The sequence below is a fragment of the Rhinatrema bivittatum genome, chromosome 1, assembly GCF_901001135.1.
Source record: "Rhinatrema bivittatum chromosome 1, aRhiBiv1.1, whole genome shotgun sequence".
In the NCBI taxonomy this organism is placed as follows: Eukaryota; Metazoa; Chordata; class Amphibia; order Gymnophiona; family Rhinatrematidae; genus Rhinatrema; species Rhinatrema bivittatum.
Genome location: NC_042615.1, coordinates 789909941 through 789934689, shown reverse-complemented (window position 1 = coordinate 789934689; position 24749 = coordinate 789909941). Strand labels below are relative to the sequence as shown.

At 44.9% G+C, this 24749-nt stretch overlaps 1 protein-coding gene and 1 long non-coding RNA gene across 2 annotated transcripts in view; one reads left to right on the top strand and one right to left on the bottom strand.

The window, feature by feature from the left end:
• The window catches only part of EPG5 (ectopic P-granules autophagy protein 5 homolog), a 335394-nt gene that overhangs the window by 58060 nt on the left and 252585 nt on the right, over window positions 1-24749 (bottom strand). Inside the window, exons 31-33 of the mRNA XM_029580866.1 lie at window positions 23152-23365; window positions 22750-22910; window positions 6855-7062 (exon numbers count right to left, since the gene is read on the bottom strand). Coding sequence (XP_029436726.1) covers window positions 6855-7062; window positions 22750-22910; window positions 23152-23365 — 583 coding nt within the window. The remainder of the gene's footprint in view (window positions 1-6854; window positions 7063-22749; window positions 22911-23151; window positions 23366-24749) is intronic.
• The window catches only part of LOC115078160, a 123329-nt gene that overhangs the window by 59869 nt on the left and 38711 nt on the right, over window positions 1-24749 (top strand). The window lies entirely within an intron of this gene.

Below are 24749 nucleotides of genomic sequence, written 5' to 3'. Positions count from 1 at the left end.
CAGCCTTACCGCCGGGAGCCGACTGGGAGGAAGCAGGTCTGCCAAAACACCTTCCTCGAAAGGATTGCGACTGCTGCCTACCCACCCCCCCCCCCCCCCGGCCAAAAGGAAGGGGGAAGAGGTACTAGGACGAGGAGTATGAGCTTTTCGATTTCCCCGAAACCTGGACCTAGTCGAGAAGTACCCCCTGGAACGAGTTCTGCCCTCTGGGAGTAGATAACCTTTATTTTCGCCCAGTAACTGAATCATGTCTTCCAATTCCTTTCCAAACAGTAGTTTGCCCTTATAGGGTAAGGACCCTAGCCGAGATTTGGAGGCTCCATCCGCGGACCAGTTCCATAACCACAATAGCCGTCTCGCCGAGACGGCCGAAACCATGGAATGAGCCAAAGTTCTCAGGAGATCGTGAAGCGCGTCTGCACTATAAGCCACGACCGCTTCTTCCTCTGAAAGGCCTTCATTGGCGAGAAGTTGTTGAACCCAATGCAGCCCGGCCCGCAGAGCAAAATTGCTACAAATTGCCGCTCGGGCCCCTAGAGCGGAGACTTCGAAAATCTTCTTAAGCTGGACCTCCAGCTTCCGATCCTGGAGGTCCTTCAGTGCCGTAGCCCCCGAGACTGGAATGGTAGTCCTCTTCTTCACCGCTGAGACAGCTGCGTTCACCTTTGGAACCCAAATAACTTCCAGGATGTCCTCAAGCAAAGGAGAAAGCTTATCTATAGCCTTTGTGACCTTCAACCCCAAATCCGGGGTATCCCACTCATGAAAGAGAAGGTCCATAGCGGAAAAATGAAAAGGAAATGTCGTGGGAGGGCCACTCAGACCCAACAAAACAGGATCCATCGAGCCAAGACGAGACTCTTCGGGAGGTGTAGCAATTCCCAACTCCTCCAAAATAGAGGGAATGAGAGGTCCCAGCTCGTCTCTGCGGAAAAGGCGGACCACCCTAGGATAGTCGCCCTCCGAGATCTGGCTCTGCCTCGTCGCATCCTGCGATGGAGCGCCGTCTCCCTCTACCCCCTGCGGGGGTGGGGACGGCTCCTCCTGATCTGTAGAGTCGGAGGGGAAGTCCGTGTCCTCCCGAGGAGGGATAGCCCATAACGGGCGCTTTGACCTGGGAGGCCCCCCCTGGGTCCCCTGACCGGGGTTGACCCTTGTCCGCAGGGTGTGGGCCCTCAGAGCCCCCGGACTTAGGTGAATGCCGCTTATAGGCCTTGCGGGCCTTAAAGGCCCTATGCATAGCCAAGATGAAATCAGACGAAAAAGAGGAACAGGAGACATCCGAATCCGTCCCTGTGTCATCCCCTTTCCCTCCCCCTGTTGCCCCTGCTGGTGAAATAGGCCGTGGGGACCGGTCTCTGTGGGGAGAGGGAGGGTGGGGAATTTCTTGCCCCCACTGCGATCGGCGCCGCGGAGGCCGGACCCAAAATGGAGGATTTTCCTGTGCTGGCCGGCAACTGCCTGGGGGCAGAAGAAGAAAGCTCCCCGATCGCGACCGCCATCGTCCAGCGTCTCACCACCAACTCCCGACGTCCCTTCGCCTCCGGGGATGTAGGCTAGGCACAGCCCATCCCGCGAGAGGCGCGCGTGCCCCGAGCCGCAGGCCGAACAGTCCAAACCGCGTGGCATGAGGGAACCAGGCCGCCGCAAGAAAACAAAAAATAAAGAGCGGGGGGGGGGAGTTGGGAGAGAGAGACGTGACAGCTGACCGCAGCAGCGAGGCACAGAGAGCCGCCGAACCACGCGCTACCAGTTTTATTTATCTATAAATTTCTTTATTTTATTTTTTTCACCTGAGACGTCCCTCGTCGGGTCCTGAAGCGGTCCGGCTGGGGTGAGTGAGCCGGCCTCCCCGGTATCACCCCGGCTGGGCTGTCAAAAACAAGCAGGGTCCTCAACCCTTAGCACCAGCAGCCTACAGGACCAGGGGGGATGGTCCCCTCAGGACCTGACAGCCCCCTGGGAGGCTCAGACCGGCGCTGCTCACTGCCTTCTCAACCTTTTTTTTTTTTTTTTAACTTAATTAAAAAGGAAGCAAACAAAACACTGTCCAGCTATCTAAACACCTTTTTTTTTTTTTTAAAGATCAGTTCAGACTGTGGGCCATGCACCCGGACCATCTGCTGGAGACAGAGTAACACTGGCAGACTGTGGGTGGCACCATGGTATTTATGGCAGAGCCTGTCAAATCTTGCTCTGTCTCCATCCGCTGGTGTGGAGGCAAAACCCAGGAGTCTGGAACTGATCCGGTACGTACATGGAAAAAGCTAATCAATTCTCCAGGGAGATGGAAGGGTGTCAAATATGGCTAATTGATCCTGCTGTCTACGGAGAACCCCCATCTACAGATCTGTCAACATGCAGGCATGAATTAGATCTGATGCGTGGCCAGTCCCAGTTTCATAGCGAAGCAATGACTTAAGACATCTTGGACTCACTAAGTGGAGAGTGGACTAATGGGTGAACAGGTTGTGCAGAACTACTTGTCCAAAGTTACTGTCTCCTCAGGATATGCTTTCTGGACAGTAGCAGGATGTGAAGGTCTGCACAGACGACCAAGAAGCAGCTTTGCAAATGTCTTCAGTAGAAGTGGCCCTGAAAGGAGCCACTGAAGTCGCCATGGCTCCCACTTGATGAGCCTTGATCGAGTCAGCCAACCAGAGTATAACAGTGTACTATATAGTCCACAAGCCAATTAGACAAAGTTCATTTGGCAACTTCCCTTCTCAATATTCTGGGATCAAAGGACACGAATAGCTAAGTTGCATGATGGTGAGGTTACTTTGGGCTGATCAACCCCTTTAAAAAGATGATGGCCCCAGGCTGTGGGGCTGCCATTCCACAGAATTACCAGGAGCAGAGAAGCTGTGAAATATTTTCTGGCGTTATTTTACCACCAGAGAAAATACCATGGGGGTTATTAAACATTGGTACCGAGTACCTCAATTAAGTAAATGACCCCCTTAGATGGTGAAGTCTGGGACAATGAATTGTAGACTCCAAACTCTGAGTGTGTAATTCAGTTTGTGTAGTTCGAAATTCCAATTTAGATATAACATAAAAACATAAGAAATGCAATGCTGGGTCATTCCAAGGTCCATTGAGCCCTGCATCCTGTAACCAACCAGACAGGATTAAATGGTCAGTTTTCAGAGTGGAAAAAGGTACAGTGGATTGCCTCAGGGATCTGTACTTGGACCGGTGCTTTTCAATATATTTAAAATGATCTGGAAAGTGGTACAAGTGAGGTGTTCAAATTTGCGGATGACACAAAATTATGCAGAGTAGTTAAATCTCAAGAGGATTGTGATGAATTGCAGGAGGACCTTGCAAGACTGGAAGATTGGGCTTCCAAATTGCAGATGAAATTTAACATGGACAAGGAAAAAGTGATGAATATAGAGAAAAATAACCCTTGCTGTAGTTACACAATGTTAGGTTCTATCTTAGGAGTTACCACCCCAGGAAAGAGAGCTAGGCATCATAGTGGATAATACATTGAAATTGTCAGCGCAGTGTGCTGTGAGGATCAAAAAAGAGAAAATGTTAGGAATTATTAGGAAGGGAATGGCAAATAAAACAGAGGAGATCATAATGCCTCTGTAATGCTCCATGGTGAGACCGTACCTTGAATACTGTGTGCAGTTCTGCTCACTGCATCTCACAAAGGATATAGCTGTACTGAAGGAAGTGCAGAGAAGGGTGACCAAAATGATAAGGGGCATGGAACAACTGCCCTATGAGGAAAGGTTAAGGAAGTTAGGGCTGTTCAGTTTGGAGAAGAGATGACAGAGAGGGGGGGGGGGGGGGGGGGCATATGATAGAAGTCTACAAAATCATGAAAGGACTTTAACAAGTTAATGTAAATTGGTTATTTACTCTCTCAGATAATAGAAGGAACAGGGGGCACTCCATGAAGTTAGCAAGTAGCACTGTAAGAATTCAAAATCCCATCAAACTTGAAAACAATAAGCTAGTTGAGTTAAAAGATAAGGCTAGAAACCTAGGAGTAATTATAGACACGGAAATCAGCCTTAAACAACTCATATCAATAAAAGTAAGAGAAGGCTATGCAAAACTAATGGTCCATAGAAGACTTAAACCCTTGTTAACTCGAGAACACTTTTGTACAGTACTACAAGCATTAATATTTGCTAGCACAGACTACTGTAACACACTTTTCCTAGGATTACCATATACCACAATCAGGCCACTGCAAATACTACAGAACTCAGCTGCCAGAATACTTACTGGAAAAGGCAGAAGAGATCATATCACCCAAACACTTGCAGATTTACACTGGCTCCCAATAGAACAAAGAGTACAATTCAAAACACTATGCACAATTCATAAACTAATAAATGACGAAAACGCCGACTGGCTAAACACTGCCATACGATTACATGTCCCTCAAAGAAATCTCAGGTCGGCCAATAAAGCACTACTAACCATTCCCTCAGTCAAAACAGCAAAGTTGACCCAAGTTAGAAAGAGAGCATTATCTTTGGCAGGTCCGCTATTATGGAACACATTACCACTTGAACTAAGACTAATGAAAGAATTAAAACTCTTCAAAAAAGGCCTAAAAACTTGGCTTTTCAAAAAAGTCTTTCACAATGAGAGCAGCTGAAAGTCACCAAAAAAGGTAGAATTGACAATTTTATTATTTTTACCTATAATTAAATATTAAATTAAAACAGTATACATATATGAGTTTATCCCAAAATCATATAGTTACCCCAACCCAATTCTCATCTAGAGTTTATTACTGAACTATGTAACCGTAAAATATTGGCACACTATGGATAACTTAGAAACCAAACCAAACCTATTTCGTGCCGAAATGTAAACCGTTGTGATGGTATATTACTAAACGACGGTATAGAAAAGTTTTAAATACATAAATAAATAAATAGCTCATTTAAAACAAATCATAGAAAATTCTTTTTCACTCAGTGCATAGTTAAGCTCTGGAATTCATTGCCAGAGGATGTGGTTCGAGCAGTTAGTGTAATTGGGTTTAAAAAAGGTTTGGATAAGTTTCTAGAGGAAAAATCCATAAACTGCTATTATGGTAATTAATAAGCAATAGTAGCTTTGACCCTTGCCAGGTACTTAAGACTTGGATTGGCCACTGTTGGAAACAGGATACTGAGCTTGATGGACCCAGTATGGCATATCTTATGCTCTTATGTATTGCAGATGAAACGAGTCAATTCCTAAAATGCTGACTGAATACTGCAGAAGATGAAAACCACCGATAAATGTTCCCTAAAGCAATTTCTGGTTCTAATTGGTGAATAAAAGAGAAAATTACAATTATCAATCAGACAGCAAAAGTCATGTCACTGTGATCACTGAAACATAAAATTCCATCAGCCTTCTGGCACATGCACCAAAAATCTGTGACAGGTTATGCATTTCTTATATTTATTTTTCCATGTTATTATACTAACATATTTCACCATGAGAAGATAAAAACTGCTATATTAATTACCTATACTATGTTTAGTCATCATCATTATCTTCCAGCAATGTACATAGAGAAACCATCTGGTTTTACTATTTAATTTAAATATGCAAGCTTGTTCTTCCTGTTACCCCATTGTTCTTAATATTTTGTTAATAAATAACAATTACTATTACTACTCCTACTTCTCTTGCTTTCAGAGGTTATAACAATAATAACTTGTGACCTAGGTACTGTTGGCCATAGCTCTGGGCTAGGTTAAGGAATAGTCAAGAGTGCCTCTAACACATTATTGTAATTTTCAGCTGATGCCCAGACAAAGGAGATTATTGCTCAACTAAACTAAAAGGAAAATGAATATTCATTTTAACGGATCAAATCATATGCCTTTTCTTCATATACATTTCAGGAAACACACCTTCCACATACAAATTTGAATCTTATTTCAAATATATTTAAAGGTCGTCCTAGTGACAATGTCATGGAATACCATAAGGCAAATCCCTTTGAGAAGCCCCAAAGACAATTTCTCCATTCCCCGCATTGTGGCTATTGCTCAAGGGTGACATCTAGTGCCTGGATTCAGGGCCCCTGATTGCAGGGATTTGGTAGGAGCCCTGGAGCACTGCCCCCACCTGAATGACTATACTGGGTCTGCTGAGGGAGGGGGATGTTTTATAAGCAGGGAGAATCACCGGGTAGTTGTGAGTGGTGCCAGGATCCCAGTTCTGGTTCTGACTGAACAAGAGGTCCAAAGGAACAGTAAAAAATTAGCAGATCAAAAAAATTGAAAAAATAACAGCTCACTTAAAAAGAAACAATGTTCCATACTAATGACATAAGATTTGCCTGTATGAAAACCAGCGAATAAAACAGTCATCGGTTATGCTGAAGTTTTATTCGGTTGTAAAACTAAGGGGACAATTTTCAAAGTACCTACCTCATTTTCAAAAACTGTCCATGGATACAAAGGACCCCCTGCTTTTTGTGGGGATGAAATTTCAATGGAAATTATAACATGTGTAAACATGAAAATCCAATCTCTGCATGCTATTTTTCACCCCTGACCTAACCCCACCTCTGAGAATGCCTACTTACGGTCCTGGTACTATATGGGAGGCTACATGTACCTTTCAAACAGACTGAGGGAGGACAATATTCAGACAGACCATTTACCTGGGTAAATGACTGAAAACTGCCCTCTGTAGCTTTAAAGTACCAATGCACATTTTGTGAGCCTGAGTGAGAAAGAACTAAAGAACATAAACAAGACATACACGTTAAAAGAAACCAAGGGATGCAAAAAGCCCTACTCAAAACCAGCTTCTTGTCTCAGCAGTAAATAAAGGCAGGAGAGCTATACTTTCAAGCTACAAAGCATTACCTGAAAGAATTCTGCTGCTGCCCAATGGCTCTTGGACTAGATTTGCGACTTCTGAATCTATCAAGCTCTCTGCCAGGTACTGAAAGAAGTCTTTCACTTCAGTCATGTAGGGACTCCATTTAGATAGCAAGCCAAAGCTCCGAAAGCCAGATTTAGCTAGTCGCAGTTTGTGAAAAAAATCTGAAAGCCACTCTATTGTTTCCATTACCTGTAGAAACAGCATTGTATAATCAGTATTTTCCTTTTAAATTCATTACTATAAGAGTAAATGGTACTCTATTTATAGAGCGTGCTTGAAGAAGTGAATCAACTAGAAACAAGATGGAAGAAAAAGACCATAAGGCCTATCTAGTCTGCCCATCAACACACTTGCTCAATTCTACTCTAAACATATACAGGCTGATACAATGTCAGCACGCGTAAAATGGGCATTCATGATTAGCGCCCGCCCTCCTAGTGTGTGCCGATCAACCTCTCCCGGGCAACCGATTTAATATTTAAATGGGCTGCTGTGGTAAAAAGGAGGCACTAGGGGAAACAGTGAGTCCCTAGCGCCTCCTCGGCATCTGGCGCCCGGGAGAAGTGGCTGTCAGTGCGGGTTAGGAAAGCAGTGACCCCAGCCTGCCAGTATTCTCTTCAAAAGCAACTGCGGACAGACTAGCAAAAAACTTGATTAAAAACATGTTTAAAAACAGGTAACCAGGACTGTAGTCAACCCACCATAAACACTGAACTCACGTGAGATTCTAGGTACCCCAAGCTAGGGACTGGATGAACACTTACCAGTAATCCCTTGGGTCCCAGAGCCCCACAAGAGGACTACTGAAACACTCATGTGGCAGCTGAGCGAGGGAAGCTGAGTTCATCTGTCTACATTAAGGAAACTGAAATTATGAGGTAAGTAATTTCTCCATTTCCTAGTGAGTAGACAGATGGACTCAAGACAAGTGGGATGTACCAAAGCCACTCTCCAACAGGTTGGGAGGCTGCCCGTGGTCCAGTCAATATCGTACGTGCAAAGGTTGCATCCACCCGGGCCTGCACATCCAGATGATAAAACATGGAAAAAGTATGTAAGGAGGACCACGTCGCAGTTTGGCAGATATTGACGGGAGACAACAGACTAACCTCCGCCCATGACACTGCCTGAGCTCTATGGAATGAGCCCTAACTTGTGTAGGCAATGGCTTTCCAGCATCCACATATGCGGTGTGACCACCTCCTTAACCCAAAGAGCTATGATAGCCCGTGAAGCTGGAGCAACTTGCTTACTCCCACCATGAAGAACAAACATGCGATCCGTCATTTGAAGAGACTCAGAGACCTCCAGATACCGGACGACAAGAAGCTTAGTATCCAAGGAGCGTGTGAAGTGAAATTCCTCCACATCCCTGACCTTATCCAGGGATGGCAAGGAGATGGACTGATTCAAATGAAAGTTCGAGACTACCTTGGGCAAGAAGGAGGAATAGTACACAGATGTAATGCCCCCGAAGTAACCCGAAGGAACAGCTCCTGGCAAGACAATGCCTGTAGCTCAGAAATTTGATGCGCAGAACTTTTAACCACCAGGAATACAGTCTTCAAAGTCAACAACCATAAGGTCAGAATGTAGGGCCCGTCAAAAGGTCCAGCACTAAATTAAGATTCCACAATGGAACCAGTAACCTCAAGGGTGTCCTAAAGTGCTTCATTCCCTTCAAAAAACGGGCCACATCAGGATGAGATGACAAGGAAACACCATTCACCTGGCCTCTGAAACACACAAGAGCCGCAACCTGTATCTTCAAGGAATTAAGGGCCAAGCCTTTACTCAATCCATCCTGCAAAAAAATCCAGAATGAGAGGGATCTTAACTCAACAAGGAAAAACACCCTGCTCCTCACACAAGGCCTCAAAAAACTCTCCAAACTCGCACATAAGCCAAGGAAGTGGAGAATTTGTGAGCAAGGAGTATAGTGACAATCACCTCAAAGGAATAACCACGCTTTAACAGGCAAGCCCTCTCAAACCATAATACAGAACATTGTCAAATCCTCATGAAGAACCAGTCCCTGCTGAAGCAGATCATGTGCGGTGGAAGACGAAGTGGAGCCTCCATCAGGAGTTGTTGCAAATCCACATACCATAGACACCTGGGCCAGTCCAGTGCCATCAGGAGTACAAGCCCCCATGGCATTCGATCTTGCAAATTATCCTGCCCAGCAAGGGCCATGGAGGAAAGGCACAAAGCAATCTGTCTTCCGGCCAGACCTGTACCTTCACATTTCAAGAAGTCACCAGCAGGTCTAAGAGCGGAAGGCACCCGCGATCCACAATCAGCTGAAACCCCTCGACTGAGAACACCCACTCTCCTGGGTCCAGACTCTCCCTGCTGAGAAAGTCCACTCTTAGGTTGTATTTTCCTGCAATGTGAGAGGTCGAGATCATCTGTAGATGACCTTCCACCGATTCCATCAGCTGGTCTATTTCCTGCGATACTTGCTAGTTCTTGGTTCCTCCCTGGCAATTGATATAGGCCATTGTCGTCACATTGTCCGACATCACAAGAGTTGCTTGATTCGCAGCCTGTGGCTGAACTGTAAGCATACCAGCTGGGCACGCAATTGATATTCCAGTGGGACTCTTTGGCATTCCAGCACCCCTGGGCTGCTAACTTCAGACAGTGAACCCCCCAACCATGGAGACTCGCATCTGTTGTGAGTACCAACCAGGTCGGAGAGGACAAGGGAACTCCCTTTCTCAGATGATCCTCCTGCAACCACCACAGGAGGCAGGAGCAGATTTCCATTGGCAAGTGGATCTGAACCACATAATCCTGAGACTGTGGGCTCAAACGAGATAGCAGAAAGCACCTAAGAGGACACAAATGCATTCTTGCCCATGGCACCGCTTCCAGGGTAGCTGCCATCAATCCGATTACCTGTAGGTAGGAATTGACACACTTGAGATATCAATCTCTGTATCCAAACTTCTGGTAGGAAATCTCTGCCCTGTCCCATGTCAAACCGGACCCCCAGACACTCCAATGACTGGGATGGTTGAAGATTGCTCTTGGTCAGGTTCACCACCCAACCAAGCTCCAGTAATAAGGAGATCACCTTGTGTGTCACCAGGTGTCTCTCGTCCTGAGACTTTGCTCAAATCAGCCAGTCATCCAAATACGGGTGCACTAGGATTCCTTCTTTTCTCAAGGCCGCCGCTACCACCACCATAATCTTGGAAAATGTTCTGGGAGACCAAAAGGCAGTGCCCAAAACCGATAATGGCACCCCAACACCGCAAAATATAGAAAGCATTGGTGTTCCAATTGGATGGGAATATATGAATGTAAGCCTCTGACAGATCCAAGGTCTGAAATTCCACCGACTACACCGCCATTATTACAGAGCATAAGGTTTCCATTTGAAAATGACCTTCAAGTGACGGTTGATCCTCCTGAGATCCAGGATGGGATGAAAGGAGCCCTCCTTCTTCAGCACAACAAATAAATGGAATAGCACCCCATACTTTCTTGAGAAAGTATGTATGAAGAGAAATTTTGAAAAAAAAGTTTGGAGACAGCTCCAAGACCACGAGGCAACTGCTTCATGAAACATACGAGACTGAAGAGGGACCCTGCATGGACGTGCGGATAGTGGCATGCTGGGCATGTTCAGTGTGCCAGTCAAAGTTTCTAGAAACTTTACAAAAGTTTTCTGTGCCAGGCTCCATCTGATGATTTCACCCATCTGTGAGGACTACCATCCTGCTTGTCCTAGGAGAAATATATTTCTATTTATTCCTTCATTTTTAGCTTGATCTTATCATTTTTATATGCTTGATCATTTTTTTACTACAGCTTTCTACCACCATAGGTATGACTTTCTTTTGTGTGTATATACGCTGCTCTCTTTTCTTTTGTTGTAGTGTTTGGCCTTGTTTGCTTCACGATTTACATGATTTAATAGGTCAGAAGATGCAGAGCATGGTTAATCAAGAAAAATTAAATTTACTTATACTCCTTTCCATTTTTACCAATTATGAATTTTAAAAGAATTGTTTGCATTAAAAGGCCCAATGCACAAAAAAAGAGGGTGTGTTCTGGAGCAGGCCGACATTTACATGCATAAATATGGATTTTAAAACCAATGCCCGCAGTACACATCGGGCTAATTTACTTCTGCTTTGATGAGGTGCAAGTCTGAAGAAAAATCATTTTAGGCCTAAAACAATTAGGTGAGGGGTTTATGTAAACTGGGGGGAGGGGGGGGGAGTGCAGGCTGAAGAATCAGAGAGATCTGGATGATCAAGAAAGAGACTGGGCCAAGTGGTGGACTAATAGGTCAAACTGGCTATTTCCTTCACACGTGCATGTTTTAAAATCAGCTTAACTGCAAGTGTTAAAGCTGATAAATTCCTATGGAAGACATGCGAATAATGTTTGCTTGTGTAACCACTTTAAATTAGGAGCACACAAACAGGCACTCAGACACTCCACTCACACCCCTCATACTCCCACACCCTCAATTCAAACACACTCCCACCCACAAATGTATCTATTTATTTACAAGAATACATAGCCTGACTTATTACCAATCTGTTCAAGCAGATAACAATAAAAATAAAATAAAATATACCATAACAATAAAAAAACAATACAATCAATAACACATTTAAAAATCACTGTTTAACTGAGCTTTTAAAGCTTTCCTAAAACACTTATAATCAGTCTGCAACCGCAAGGTCCCAGGAAGACTGTCCCAAAGGGCAGGAGCTATATGTGAAAAAGCACAATGTGTACGTTGTAATCTTGCAAATAAAACTGCTGGGACAGATAATAGTTGCTGTCCCATATAATGTAATGATCGTGTAGGCTGGTAAAGCGATAAAAGCCTTTTTAAATATCCTGGACTAGTCTCATACATAAATTTAAAATTTTGACTTTGGTACCAAGTTAACTCTTTGCTCAACTGGCAGCCAGTGGAAATCTTGCAGTATTGGGGAAATGTGATCTCTCAGAGAACTCTAGGCTACCAATCAAGCAGCTGCATTTAATAACAGCTATAATGAATGAAAATAGTATTTAGGGAGCCCTACATAAAGGGCATTACAATAATCTAAAACTGACCAAGGAATGCATTAAAGTTCTAAAATCATATTTCTCTAAACTAAATTTTAGGTGGCACAATTTATGTATCTTAAAAAAGCCAATTTTCATTAAATGCTGCAATTGACACTGGAGGGAAAATGACTTATCAAAATAAATTCCCAGATCTTTGGCCAAGTCTGCTGGCTCAATAGTGAAACCCTCTAAACGAATTTGGGAAAAGGAACCAGACTCTCCTTAAATCTCAGGCTTAGCTATATTCAGAACTAGCCCATTCTGTTTAAGCCATAAATTCACAGCTTCTACTAAAGTGGAGATGAGTCTATTAACATCATCTATAGAAGAGTGTACTGGAAACAGCAGCTAGAGATGATCTGCATATAATCTGAAAAAGATTCCTAACTCCTCCAACATACATAGAAACATAGAAATGACTGCAGAAAAGGACCAAATGGTCCATCCAGTCTGCCCAGCAAGCTTATTGTTGTATCTGCTGCACTGTGCAGGTTAACCCCATGCTTATCAGTTTCCCAGACCGCAAAAGTCAGGGCCCTTGTTGGTTGCCTTCTGAATCCAATTCCCCATTACCTCTTGTCGTTGAAGCACAGAGCAATTTTGGATTTGATTCAAAAGTATCAGGCTTATTGGTTAAAGATAGTAACAGCCACATCAGCAAGTTATCCCATGCTTGTTTCCCCAGACCATAAAAGTCGGGGCCTTTGTTGGTTGTTGTCTGAATCCAATTCCCCTTTTCCTCTTGCCGTTGAAGCAGAGAGCAATGATGGCATTACCTGCTAATTTTTATTCCTGTAGTACCACGGATCAGTCCAGACAGTGGGTTGTGTCCCCCTTCCAGCAGATGGAGTCAGAGCAAAAACTGTAAGGACCTCTGCGTCCCTTCAGTATAAAGAATATCAAAGCAAGTAAGAAAAACATTGGATGGATCAAGAAACATCGAACTTTAAACTGTAATCATGTAAAACTTAGTAAGAACTTGCAAAAATGAACCATTAGTCAGTCACAAAACATCCCAAGTGAATTAAGCAGTCGAGCTGAGAACAATCCCTATCCCATAAATCCTTAGGGAGGGCGTCTGGACTGATCCGTGGTACTACAGGAACGAAAATTAGCAGGTAAGGAATAATTTTCTTTTCCCTGTATGTACCCGGATCAGTCCAGACAGTGGGATGTACCAGTTTCCTACGTAGGGTGGGCCCGGTTTGCCCAACTCGAATGACTTGCGCATCAAAAGAGCCAAATACCAGTGGTTGGACATTCAAGTAATAGTGACATGCAAACGTGTGCAACGATTTCCAGGTAGCTGCTCTGCATATCTCCTGCGGAGAGACAACCTGGCTTTCTGCCCAGAAAACTGCTTGAGCACAAAGCGAATGAGCCTTGAAGCCCTCTGGAGGCGAGCGACCAGCACAGATGGAAGCGATCTCTTCAGCATACTTTAGCCATCGAGCAATAGTGGCTTTAGAAGCCTTGTTTCCTCTGTTGGGACCGCTCCAGAGTACAAAGAGGTGGTCCGATAAACGGAAATCACTAGTAACCTTCAAATATCGAATGAGGATGTGCTTGGCATCAAGTCATGGAAGTTTTCTGGACTCTTCATCCGGAAAAGATGGAAGTTCCACCGACTGAGTCAAATGAAAAGTGGAGACCACCTTAGGCAGAAATGATGGTACCATGGTCAAGGATACTCCCGAATCTGTGAAACGGAGGTAGGGCTCTCTACACGACATAGCTTGGATTTCCGAGATCCTTCGAGCCGAACAGATAGACACCAGGAAAACTGACTTGAGAGTGAGATCCTTGAGGGTAGCTCTTGCCAGCGGCTCAAAAGATGGGCCGCTCAGAATCCTGAGGACCAAAGTTAGGCTCCAAGATGGACACAAACTGTGAACCGATGGTTTTACGTGCTTTGCTCTGCGCAGAAACAGCACTATCAGGCAGATACAGTAATGTATCTGTACTGTACTGCACTGTATCTGCTAGGGACGCGCCTCCTTTTACCATGGGCGCTCATGCATAATTTTCTTTACTGGATCGCGCCCAGGAGAGTGGCCTGGGCACTCGCCCGTTCTCCTGCAAAGTTTTCTGTATCAGCCCATTTGTCAGGATGAGAAGAAAGAGGAGCTCCATCCAGGTGACGCACGAGGGAACCAAGGGCTGCCACCTGAACTCTCAGGGAATTGTAGGCCAAACCTTTTTTCAAGGCCTCATTGTAAGAAGGAAAGAATGTTGGCTACCGAAGCACGAGTGGAGAAATATGCATGGAGTCACACCAGGCCTCAAATACTTTCCAGACGCAAACAAATGTGATGGATGTAGAAGTTTTCCTGGCCTTGAGGAGGGTGGAAATAACATCCTCCGGGTAACCTCGTCTTCTCAGCCTGCGCCTTTCAAAAGCCAGGCCACAAGACAGAAGAGATCTGCCCAGTCAAAAAATACAGGCCCCTGACGTAGGAGGTTCGCAGATGTCCCAGATGAAGAGGACCTTCCACTGCTATGTTGACCAAGTCTGCAAACCACGGCCTTCGGGGCTACTCCGGTGCCACAAGGATTACTGGCCTTGGTGGATTTCTATTCTCCGAAGCACCTTTCCCACCAACGGCCATGGAGGAAACACGTAGAGCAGCAGGTTCCGCGGTCATGGGAGGACCAGAGCATCCACTCCTTCTGAGCCGTGCTCTCTTCTGCGACTGAAGAAGCGCGAAGCTTTTGCATTCTGTTGAGTGGCCATTAGGTCTAGATGGGGGGGGTCCCCCATCAGCGGAAGAGCAGCTTCACCGCGTCTTCGGACAGTTCCCACTCACCTGGATCTAAGTGTTGATGGCTTAAGAAATCTGCTTGAACATTGTCCACTCCCGCTATGTGGGATGCCACTAGCCTAGAGAGGTGGAGCTCCGCCCACGCCATCAACTTGTCCGTCTCCCGGGATACATGACGGCTCCTTGTTCCTCCTTATCGGTTGATGTACGCTACTGTCGTCGCGTTGTCGGAGAGTATTCACACCGCTCGCCCCTGGATTAGGGGGAGGAAATGCTTCAACGTGAGATGAACCGCTCTGGTCTCCAGACAATTGATCGGCCATGACGCCTGAATGGCCATCCATCGACCCTGAGTCGACCGCAACTTGCACACCGCCCCCCAGCCGGAGAGGCTGGCATCCGTAGTAATGATCACCCACTGTGGGACCTCTAAGTCCACTCCCTGCAACAAGTGATCGAGACTGAGCCACCAGAGCAGGCAGTTCCTGGCCGGGTCCGGCAGCGGAGGGGTGCTTGAAACTCCAGAGATACTGGCTTCCAGCAAGAGAGCAACACACTCTGTAGAGGACGCATGTGTGTTAAGGCCCAAGGAACTAAATCCATAGTTGAAGCCATAGAGCCCAGTACTTGGAGGTAGTCCCATGCCGTGGGGAGTGGAAAACAGCTGAAGCGCTGCACCTGAGCGAGTAGAGATTGCACCCGGTCCCGACGAAGGAAGACTTTGCCCAGAATGGTATTGAAATGTGCTCCTAGGAAGTCGAGCGTCTGCGAGGGAGTAAGACTGCTCTTGGAAAGATTGACGACCGCTCACTGGCACAGATCCCTGGACTTTGCTCGGATGAGCCAGTCGACCAGGTAGGGATGCACTAGGATCCCCTCCTTCCGTAGTGTCACTGCTACGACAACCATCACCTTGGTGAATGTGCGCGGCGCGGTTACCAACCCAAATGGCAGGGCCTGAAATTGAAAATGCTGGCCGAGGATCTTGAAGCGAAGGAAGCGCTGATGGACTTGCAGTATAGGGATGTGGAGATAGCTTCCTTGGACTTGACGGAGGCCTAAGAACTCCCCTTCGTGTACCACCGCTATCACGGAGCGCAATGTTTCCATCCTGAAATGTGGAATTTTGAGGGCCCTGTTGACCATCTTGAGATCGAGGATTGGGCGAAAAAACTCTTCCTTTTTGGGGACTACGAAGTAGATGGAATAATGGCCTAACCCTTGCTCCGCCAATGGCACCAGAAAAATGGCCCCTAAGTTCAGGAGACGATCGAGCGTCTGGCGAATATGCATTGTTCCTTCACTGGTCCGCAAGGGGAGAAGACAAACCTGTTTCTTAGGGGCCGAGCAAATTCTAAAGCGTAGCCATGCTGTAGAATATCCAGGACCCATTGGTCTGAGGTGATTTTGATCCACTCCTCATAGTAGAGGGACAGCCGTCCCCCTATCCTGGGGGTTGAAGAGTGGGCTGGCAATACTTCATTGGGAGGATTTGGAGAGTGCCCCTTGAGAGGAGTTATCCCTGGTTGGTCTTCAGCCCCGAAAGGATTGGGACTAGGACTGCAACCTGGAGAAGAGGCAACGGCAGGGGAGAATGAAGAATAGAGGATTTATATTCAGACAACAACCAACAAGGACTGAATTGCACAGGCTAGGTAAAAAAATAAGAGTGGGAGTAGCTTGCTTATTGCGGCAGTTACTACCCTGAATCAATTAAGCCTGATACTTCACTTGGCATACATATCCAGCGCAGCTCACTGCTTCAATGGAAGGGGGTAATGAAGAAAGGATGATTTATATTCAGACAACAACCAACAAGGACTGAATTGCACAGGCTGGGTAAACAAATAAGAGTGGGAGTAGCTTGCTTATTGCGGCGGTTACTACCCCTAACCAATTAAGTTAGATACTTTACTTCGATGCGGCTCCAGCACTGTTCTTTGCATCAATGGCAGGGGGGAAGGAAATTGGAACAAAAAGTTACCAATAAGGGCCAAGTGTAACAGACGGGTATGAGAAAAATAGGTGTGGGAGCTTGCTGGGCAGACTGGATGGGCCATTTGGTCTTCTTCTGCCGTCATTTCTATGTTTCTATGAGGACGGCCTTTGTGAAACTGGTCTTGACTGACGAAAGTGACGCTGACCCCAAAAACAGGTACGAGTAAAGCTGAATGTCCTGGAGCTCAGAAGATGATCTTCGGGTAACTTGTATACCTTATTCTCCCCCAGAGACTTGATGAGCTGGTCCAGCTCCTCGACAAACAGTAACTTTTCTTTGAAAGGCAGGGAGCCCAGCTGAGACTTGGAAGAAGAATCCGCCAACCAGTTGCGGAGCGAAATCAGGCGTCTAGCCGAGACTGCGGAAAACATGGATCTGGCCAGCACCTGGAGTAGGTCATACAGAGCATCCGCCCCATAAGCTATTATCGCTTCCAAGCGTTCCGCCTTCTGTGCCTCCTCTGGAGGTAGCTCTTGGGTACTGAGCAGCTATTGCACCCATCTGAGACCTGCTCTTTGCATAAAAAAGCTACAGACCACCGCTCTGACGCCCAAAGCAGACACCTCACACACTCTCTTCAGGTAGACTTCGAGTTTACGGTCCTGCATGTCTCACACAGCAGCACCCCCAATGACTGGAATGGTCGTTCTCTTCGTAACCGCCGACACAGACGCATCAACTTTGGGGACCTTGAAAAAAATGCAAGGATTCTTCAGGGAGCAGATTCAGCTTATCCATTGCTCTGCCGACCCTCAGAGAAGCTTCTGGAGCATCCCACTTCCTGGACAACAACTGGAGAAGCATGAGATGGAAGGGAGAAAACAGAGCCGGCACAGAAATCATTCCCTGGAGGCTGTCAGCAGCAAAACTTTGCTTGCAAGGTAAAACAACGACTAAGCTGTTAAAATTAGATACAAACAGAGGAATGGTGCCTCTCTGTGAAAAATGCCCTGAGGAAAATGGCATCTTAGGGCTGCCGGTCATTGTGAGGGGGGGGGGGGGGGAGGAGAGAGGTTGGACCACCAACGTGCACCCCTATCTGACAGCAGTTAGTTAAGAGGACTCCTATGAAAAAGAAATGACACAGAACTTACCCCACAAGTGAACAGACATAGATAAAATTATGAATTCTGCCACTACCAAAAGTTCTGTCTGCAAGTTTCAGGATAACTGAATACTAAGTACAAAAAGGCAAAGGTTTTTCACTGATCCTCTTTTTTTTTTTTTTTTTTTTAAATTGATCCATCCAAAGAAAGAAGATAGTAAAAAAAATCTATCAAAGATTACTGGGGAACCGTAGGTGCCACCTTCATCTGCTGGAGTCAGAGAAATACTGAAGGGACGCAGAGGGTGCTCCAACCTTTTAGGGGCGTCCTTACAGTTTTTGCTCTGACTCCATCTGCTGGAAGAGGACCCAACCCACTGTCTGGATTGATCCGGGTACGTACAGGGAAGATCAACAGTATAAAGGCTTATTGGTTAAGGGTAGTAACTGCCACACAAGTAAGTTACCCCCATGCACTCTTTTCTTCATTTCCATCCTCTAGCCTTTAGGGATCCACAGTGTTTATCCCACGCCCCTTGAATTCTTTCACTGTTTTTGTCTTCACTACCTCCTCTGGAAGGGCATTCCAATCATTCACCACACTCTCCGTGAAGAAATATTTCCTGACATTGGTTCTGAGTCGTCCTCCCTGGAGTTTTGTGACCCCTAGTTCTATTGATTTCTCTCCAATGGAAAAGGTTCGTTGATTGTGCATCATGAAAACCTTTCAGGTATCTGAAGGTCTGTATCATATTTCCCCTGCATCTCTTCTTTTCCAGGGTATACATATTTAGGTCCTTCAGTCTCTTCTCATAAGTTATTTGATGGAGAGCCCCCCACCATTCTGGACCACCTCCATCCTGTCTCTGACCCTTTTGAGATACAGTCTCCAAAACTGAATACAGTACTCCAGGTGAGGCCTTACTAAGTACCTGTACAAGGGGATTATCACAGTGGACTCAAATATATATTAAACAGAAAACGAGATGAGGATGAGCCCTGAGGGACACCTGAACTACTAGGAACCCACTCAGATACAGACTAACCCACCCATACCTGTTGAAGCCAGTCTAATAGAAAAGAAAAAAAACAATGTCCAACCCTATCCCAATTCCAATATCAAAGTCTCTGCAATAACTGAATATGTGGAACAGAATCAACTACTGCAGACAAATTAAGTAAAACCATAATAACAGAGTGACACTGATCCAATTCCCACAGCACATAATTGGCGACAGAGACCAATAAGGTCTCAGTACTATAGTCCTGACAAAAGCCACTCTGAAAATCACTTAGAATGGCATTACCATTAGCATAGTCTGTTAACAGAGATCATACTAACTTCTCTAACACTACCTATTGACAGGAGAATTGAAACCAGGCGATAGCTTACTGGATCTGTCTGAGAAATAATTTTTCAAAATAGGATGCACAATGGATTTCTTATATTGTGCTGCGTAAATACCCTCGGACAATAATAGACAAATCTAAAAATGTCATGTAAGACATGTAATATCAAAAAGGGGCATACATCTAAAGGACAACGAGAAAAGTAAAGGCACTGGTTCAAAAACAACCCACTTACTTTGCTCAGTCATATCAAAGTTTGGCAAAAACCTCAAACCATTACCCTGATCTAAAGTAGCAGTCAACTTAGAAATCTCTGTGACAAAATGCTGTGCAAAAGCTTCAGCACATAACCCCTCATTTTCAGAGGCATCAAGAAAGTCTGTCAATCGAGAAGCCAAGTTAAATAAGTCTTGAGGCTGACTCAAAGAGGCTTTGCAATTGAGAAGTAAAAGAAGATTTCATTGTTCCATGAGTTTTCGCTTGTAAGTATTTTTAAACTGTAAATATTACTCCCTAAAATGCATAGATTTCTGTTTTCTGCATAACCTCTCTTTCCTATGCAACTTCCTTTTCAGATACAAAAGGGAAGCAGAAAAGTATGGTACATGATGATAGACAATTTCACAATTTTAATAGGAGCCACCTTCTCAACAGTAGAAGACAATACTGTAGACAAGATAGTATTCCTAATGCCACACTCTACATTTATTTATTTATTTTATACTTTTTTATACTGACATTCATGATACAGATCATATCGGTTTACAAGGAACAGGGGGTAATAACATTAACCTTAACCAGAGGAAGAAGATGTACAAGCAAAAGTTACAATGAACAGGGGTAATGGAACTGGGGAGATGGAAAAAACAGAAGTACAGAGATAACTCAATAACTAGTTACAAAAACAGCGAAGGCGTGTACTTAATAGGCCTTAGTATCGGATTTGTGGCATAGCTGATGTAGGCCTTGGTCAGGGGAAGGCTTGTTGAAACAGCCATGTCTTAAGTTTTTTTTCTGAAAGTCAATTAACAAGGTTTCTGTCTGAGGTCTGGGGGATGGCATTCTAGATGGCTGGTCCCCGCTGTCGAAAAGGCCCGTTCTCTGGTGGTTGACAGATGGGTGGATTTGGCGGGAGGGGCGTGAAAAGAACCTTTGTATGCTTCCCTGATAGGTCTTGAAGAGGTGTGGAGTTTGAGAGGGATTTGCAGGTCGATGGGGACCTGGTGGTGAATAGTTTTATGAATGATAGTAAGAGATTTGTGAAGGATTCTGAAGCTTATTGGAAGCCAATGCAAATCTCTGAGGATGGGTGTAATGTGATTTCTTCTGTTGGTGTTTGTCAGGATCCTAGCAGCTGGGTTTTGGAGCATCTGAAGGGGTTTAGTAAAGGACGCTGGGAGACCAAGCAGAATAGCGTTGCAATAGTCTACCTTGGAGAACAGAATGGCCTGGAGAACAGATCTGAAGTCGTGAAAGTGCAGGAGAGGTTTGAGTCTTTTCAGCACCTGAAGTTTATAGAAGCAGACCTTGGTTGTGTGGTTGATGAACGTCTTCAAGCTCAGATAGTTGTCAATTATTATTCCAAGATCTCGTTTGTGTGATCAGTGTGTTGGGACCGTGTGTTGGGACAGTATGGTGGGACAGTTGATGGGTATCACTGTATTCTGGTGATATGAGAAGGAGTTCCATCTTGGCAGAGTTAAGTACCAGGTTTAGGCTGGTGAGGAGGAGGTTTATAGCTTGGAGACAGCTGTCCCAGAACTTAAGTGTTTTTGTAAGGGATTCGGTTATAGGGATCAGAATTTGTACATCGTTGGCATATAGATAGTGTTTCAGTTCTAAGTTTGTAAGCAATTGGCAGAGGGGAAGGAGGTAGATGTTGAAGAGGGTGGGAGATAGGGAGGAACCCTGAGGAACTCCAAGTGAAGAATTCATGCGTGGGGACTATATTGTTGACATTGACTTTATAGCCTCTACTGCTGAGAAAGGAGTCGAACCATCTGAGGGCTGTTCCTGTTATTCCTATTTCTGATAGTCGATTTAGTAGGATGGCATGGTTCACGGTGTCAAAGGCCGCGGAGATATCGAGGAGCACTAGTAGGAAGGAATGCCCTTTGTCCAGGCCAATGAGGTAGCCTGTGAGGGTTTCGGTGCTTAGTGATTTGCGGAATCCGTATTGCGTAGAGTGGAGCATTTTGTGGTCTTCAAGATACTCAGAGAGTTGACCATTGACTACTTTTTCCATGATCTTAGTGACAAAAGGCAGGTTGGAAATCAGGCGGAAATTGTTGGGGTCCAGGTTCGGCTTCTTAAGAAGGGGTTTGAGAGTGGCAAGTTTTAGAGCGTCTGGGAAGATTCCTTGTGAAAGGGAGCAGTTTATGATATCAGCCAAATACTTAGAAATAGTGTCCGGCACCAATAGGAGTAGTTTAGTCGGGATCTGGTCGAACGGATGAGAGGGTTTCATTCTCTTTAGTATGGTTTCAATCTCCATTGCGGAAGTGGGTTCAAATGATTCAAATGAAGCTCCCGTGTTTGAGAAAGAGGATGAAGAACTGGGAGGAGGAGTAGAGCTGGTGGGTAGACATGTTAGTAGGTTGGAAATTTTACTTTGGAAGAAGGTTGCAAGTTCATTGGCTTTAGATTGTGCTTGGTCATCCAGAATGGGTGAGGTGGTGGTTTTTGTGAGTTCCGATACATAAGAAAATAGTGCCTTCACATCAAATACAAGGTCGTGAATTCTGAGAGTGTAAAAATCTCTTTTTGTTCTTAGTGTTGAGTACCTGTAGAAGTGGAGGGCGGGTTTGTATGTAGCTAGCGTGCTGGGGCCGGGGGCCTTTCGCCATTTGTTTTCTTTCTGTCTAAGGTCTTGCTATAGTTTTCGGAGCTCGTTGGAGAACCAAGGTTGATTATTTTTTAGAGCTGGGTTGATTTTTCTTGTCGACAGTGGGCATAATTTGTTAGCTACTGCTTCAGTGATGCTGTGCCATGAGAGAAGGGCCGAGTTAGGATTAGAGACGTCTAGGTTAGGAAGTTGTTTGGCTAGGTATTCACTGAGGACCTCCAAAGTGCATGATCTCCTGTAGTGAAATGTAGATTGGGGGAGTGAGATAAAGGGCTTCCTTTCAACTTGAGAGTGGTGGAGATCAGTGAATGGTCAGACCAGGGGACTGGGATGCATATGGGGGGTGTGGAATGTATGAAACTAGAGTTAATGAAGATGAGGTCAGGCCTCTTACCCCGAAAGGAGGATGCCGCCGCGTGTTGAGGGTCTCCTGACCCTGTACAGCTCCTGCTGCAGCGATGAAAAGGAGGCGCCGAGGAGCTTGCCCTGCTTTAAAGGGCCGTCGGTAGGTGGGGTTCTCAGGCCTCTGATTGGCCTGTGGTGGTGGTGTGGGCGTGGCTACGGTTGGCCGGGAGGCAGCGTGGGCCGGTCGGTGGCGCGGTAGGCATGGGGGCCTCTTACCCCGGAAGGAGGATGCTGCCGCGTGTTGAGGGTCTCCTGACCCTGTACAGGTCCTGCTGCAGCAATGAAAGCGATGCTTTCTCTACTTACTTTATATCAGAAAAGGTTGCCACTTCATTTCATTTTAGTTAATGTTCACATTTTCATCAAGGAAAAAACCATTTCTAACCTGTTCAGATGACAAAAGTGCTCTGGGAGTGGTAAACTGAAGTACAGCATTTCCTATGGAGTCTGTCTTTCCGAAGCATTGTTTACTTGGAGAAGGAGAACAGCCCAGTACTTTCAGAGATGCCTTCCAACAATCAGGGCTAAGGAGCTGCTCTGCAGAGCCTTAGAAGAGCAATAAAGAAACACACTGAAACTCAGACTATGGAATTTACATAAGAACAGTAACCATGTAACAGTCTAATCTCAACAGTAAAACTATGCATTTTACTAATGTATGTACCAGTGCATGTCATTCAGTTTTCCATCATTTCTAGCATTACTGTTCCTAGTGTTTCAAGGAAACTAGTCATACAACCTAGCCACTTCTTTCCCTTAGAGAATTTAAAAGCTACTCCAAACTTACTTTGCATGAGTAATCTCAGAAAATCATTGTAATGGTCAGGGAACTGATAGCAAAGGATTTTATTCCAGTGTTTGCAGAAAATATTAAAAGGCATTAAAATATCCTCATCTGGTTCAAGGCCACAAACAGTGAGCGCTAAATGGATGGATTCCATGAGGCTAGTGCGCTCAGAGAGAGGAGGCTTGCAAGCGTTCAACCACTGTGCGATATCAAACTAAAAACGAAAGAGAGAGAGAAATGAGTTTACTTTCTGCGATTTTATTAATAATCCTTGAGGGATGAGTGGTATTAAGTGGAGGTTCATACCCTGTCACGAGGAAGTGAAAGCCTTCAGTGGTATTAAGAAAACATTCTAACACAAAGTGATTTGTTTTGACTATTTTTCTTCTAAATGGGTTTTCCTCCACAGATGTATCTCTTCTTCCTTTTGAGAAGCTAGTCGGTATGCATCTCAGTTCTATACTGCACCTTAAAGCAGGGCAGGTCAATGTGTGGTCTGAGATAAATACCATTACATTCTCACTCATGATATCTTGGACTTTCTTTTCTGCTCAGAGGTGCTCCTCTTTGCGCTGACCCTAAGGATCCTTGCTTTATTGTCCCCACCCAACAAAAACAAAAATCTTGGTGGGCTTGCAGTTACTACTATTGCTGTTTATCATTTCTATAGCATTACCACACATACTCAGCACTGAGTCAGCCTTCCATCTCCTTTCTGTGGGAACTGTGAGAAGCAGTGACGAGCTCAGGTCTCAAAATCCATGCCATGTCACAGTACACACCAATGTCAGTGAGCTCCTGGGTCAGGCCTTTGTTTCATAATATACTTTAAATAAAAATAGAAACCTCTAGTATGCCCAACAAGTCTATTTGTAAAATAGGGAATAATAAAGGAAATCACAATGAATTAGATTTCTTTGAATCAAAACTGAATACGTAGCAGTTTATAAACTAAAACAATAAAACCCAGTCTCAAAACCCTGAAACTATAAATAATGCTAGTCACTAAAACATAAATGATAGTTCCAAGGAAATTAAACAAATTGCCTGCCAAATGTGGCACAGTACGCACACAGTGAGCATGTACGCAGATCGTCAGGACTGTGGGGATTTATGCAAGACACCAATTGCAATATAACTTAATACATTTTCAGGCAATTTTCATTAGCCTGCATTGGTGTAAAGTATGATGCATAATTGTTCTTTGAGAATTTGCTTGGGCTGGCACATGGGCACAAAAGACCCCCTGGACTTTGCATTTCCATTTTCTAAGGGCAGAGGAAAGTGAGAAAATGTAGACATGTGGATTTGAAAAGGCTATTTTCTGTGCGTTTTACATGCCTTCAGGAATGCTTCATCATATGGCTAAATGTAAGCCCGGATGTACCTTTTAGTCACTCTGTGGGCAGCAATATTCAGCCATGCCAAATAATGATCAAGGATAATGGCTTTGAAAACTCTCCTTTTTAAAATGATTAGAAGAAAAGGGTGGCAGACATATTGACAATGGAAGTATTGTGAGCCTTGATCTTTATTTTAACTGTATTTACAACAGATCAGATGTAAAGGGCAGACAGTTCATAGAGTAATACAATATG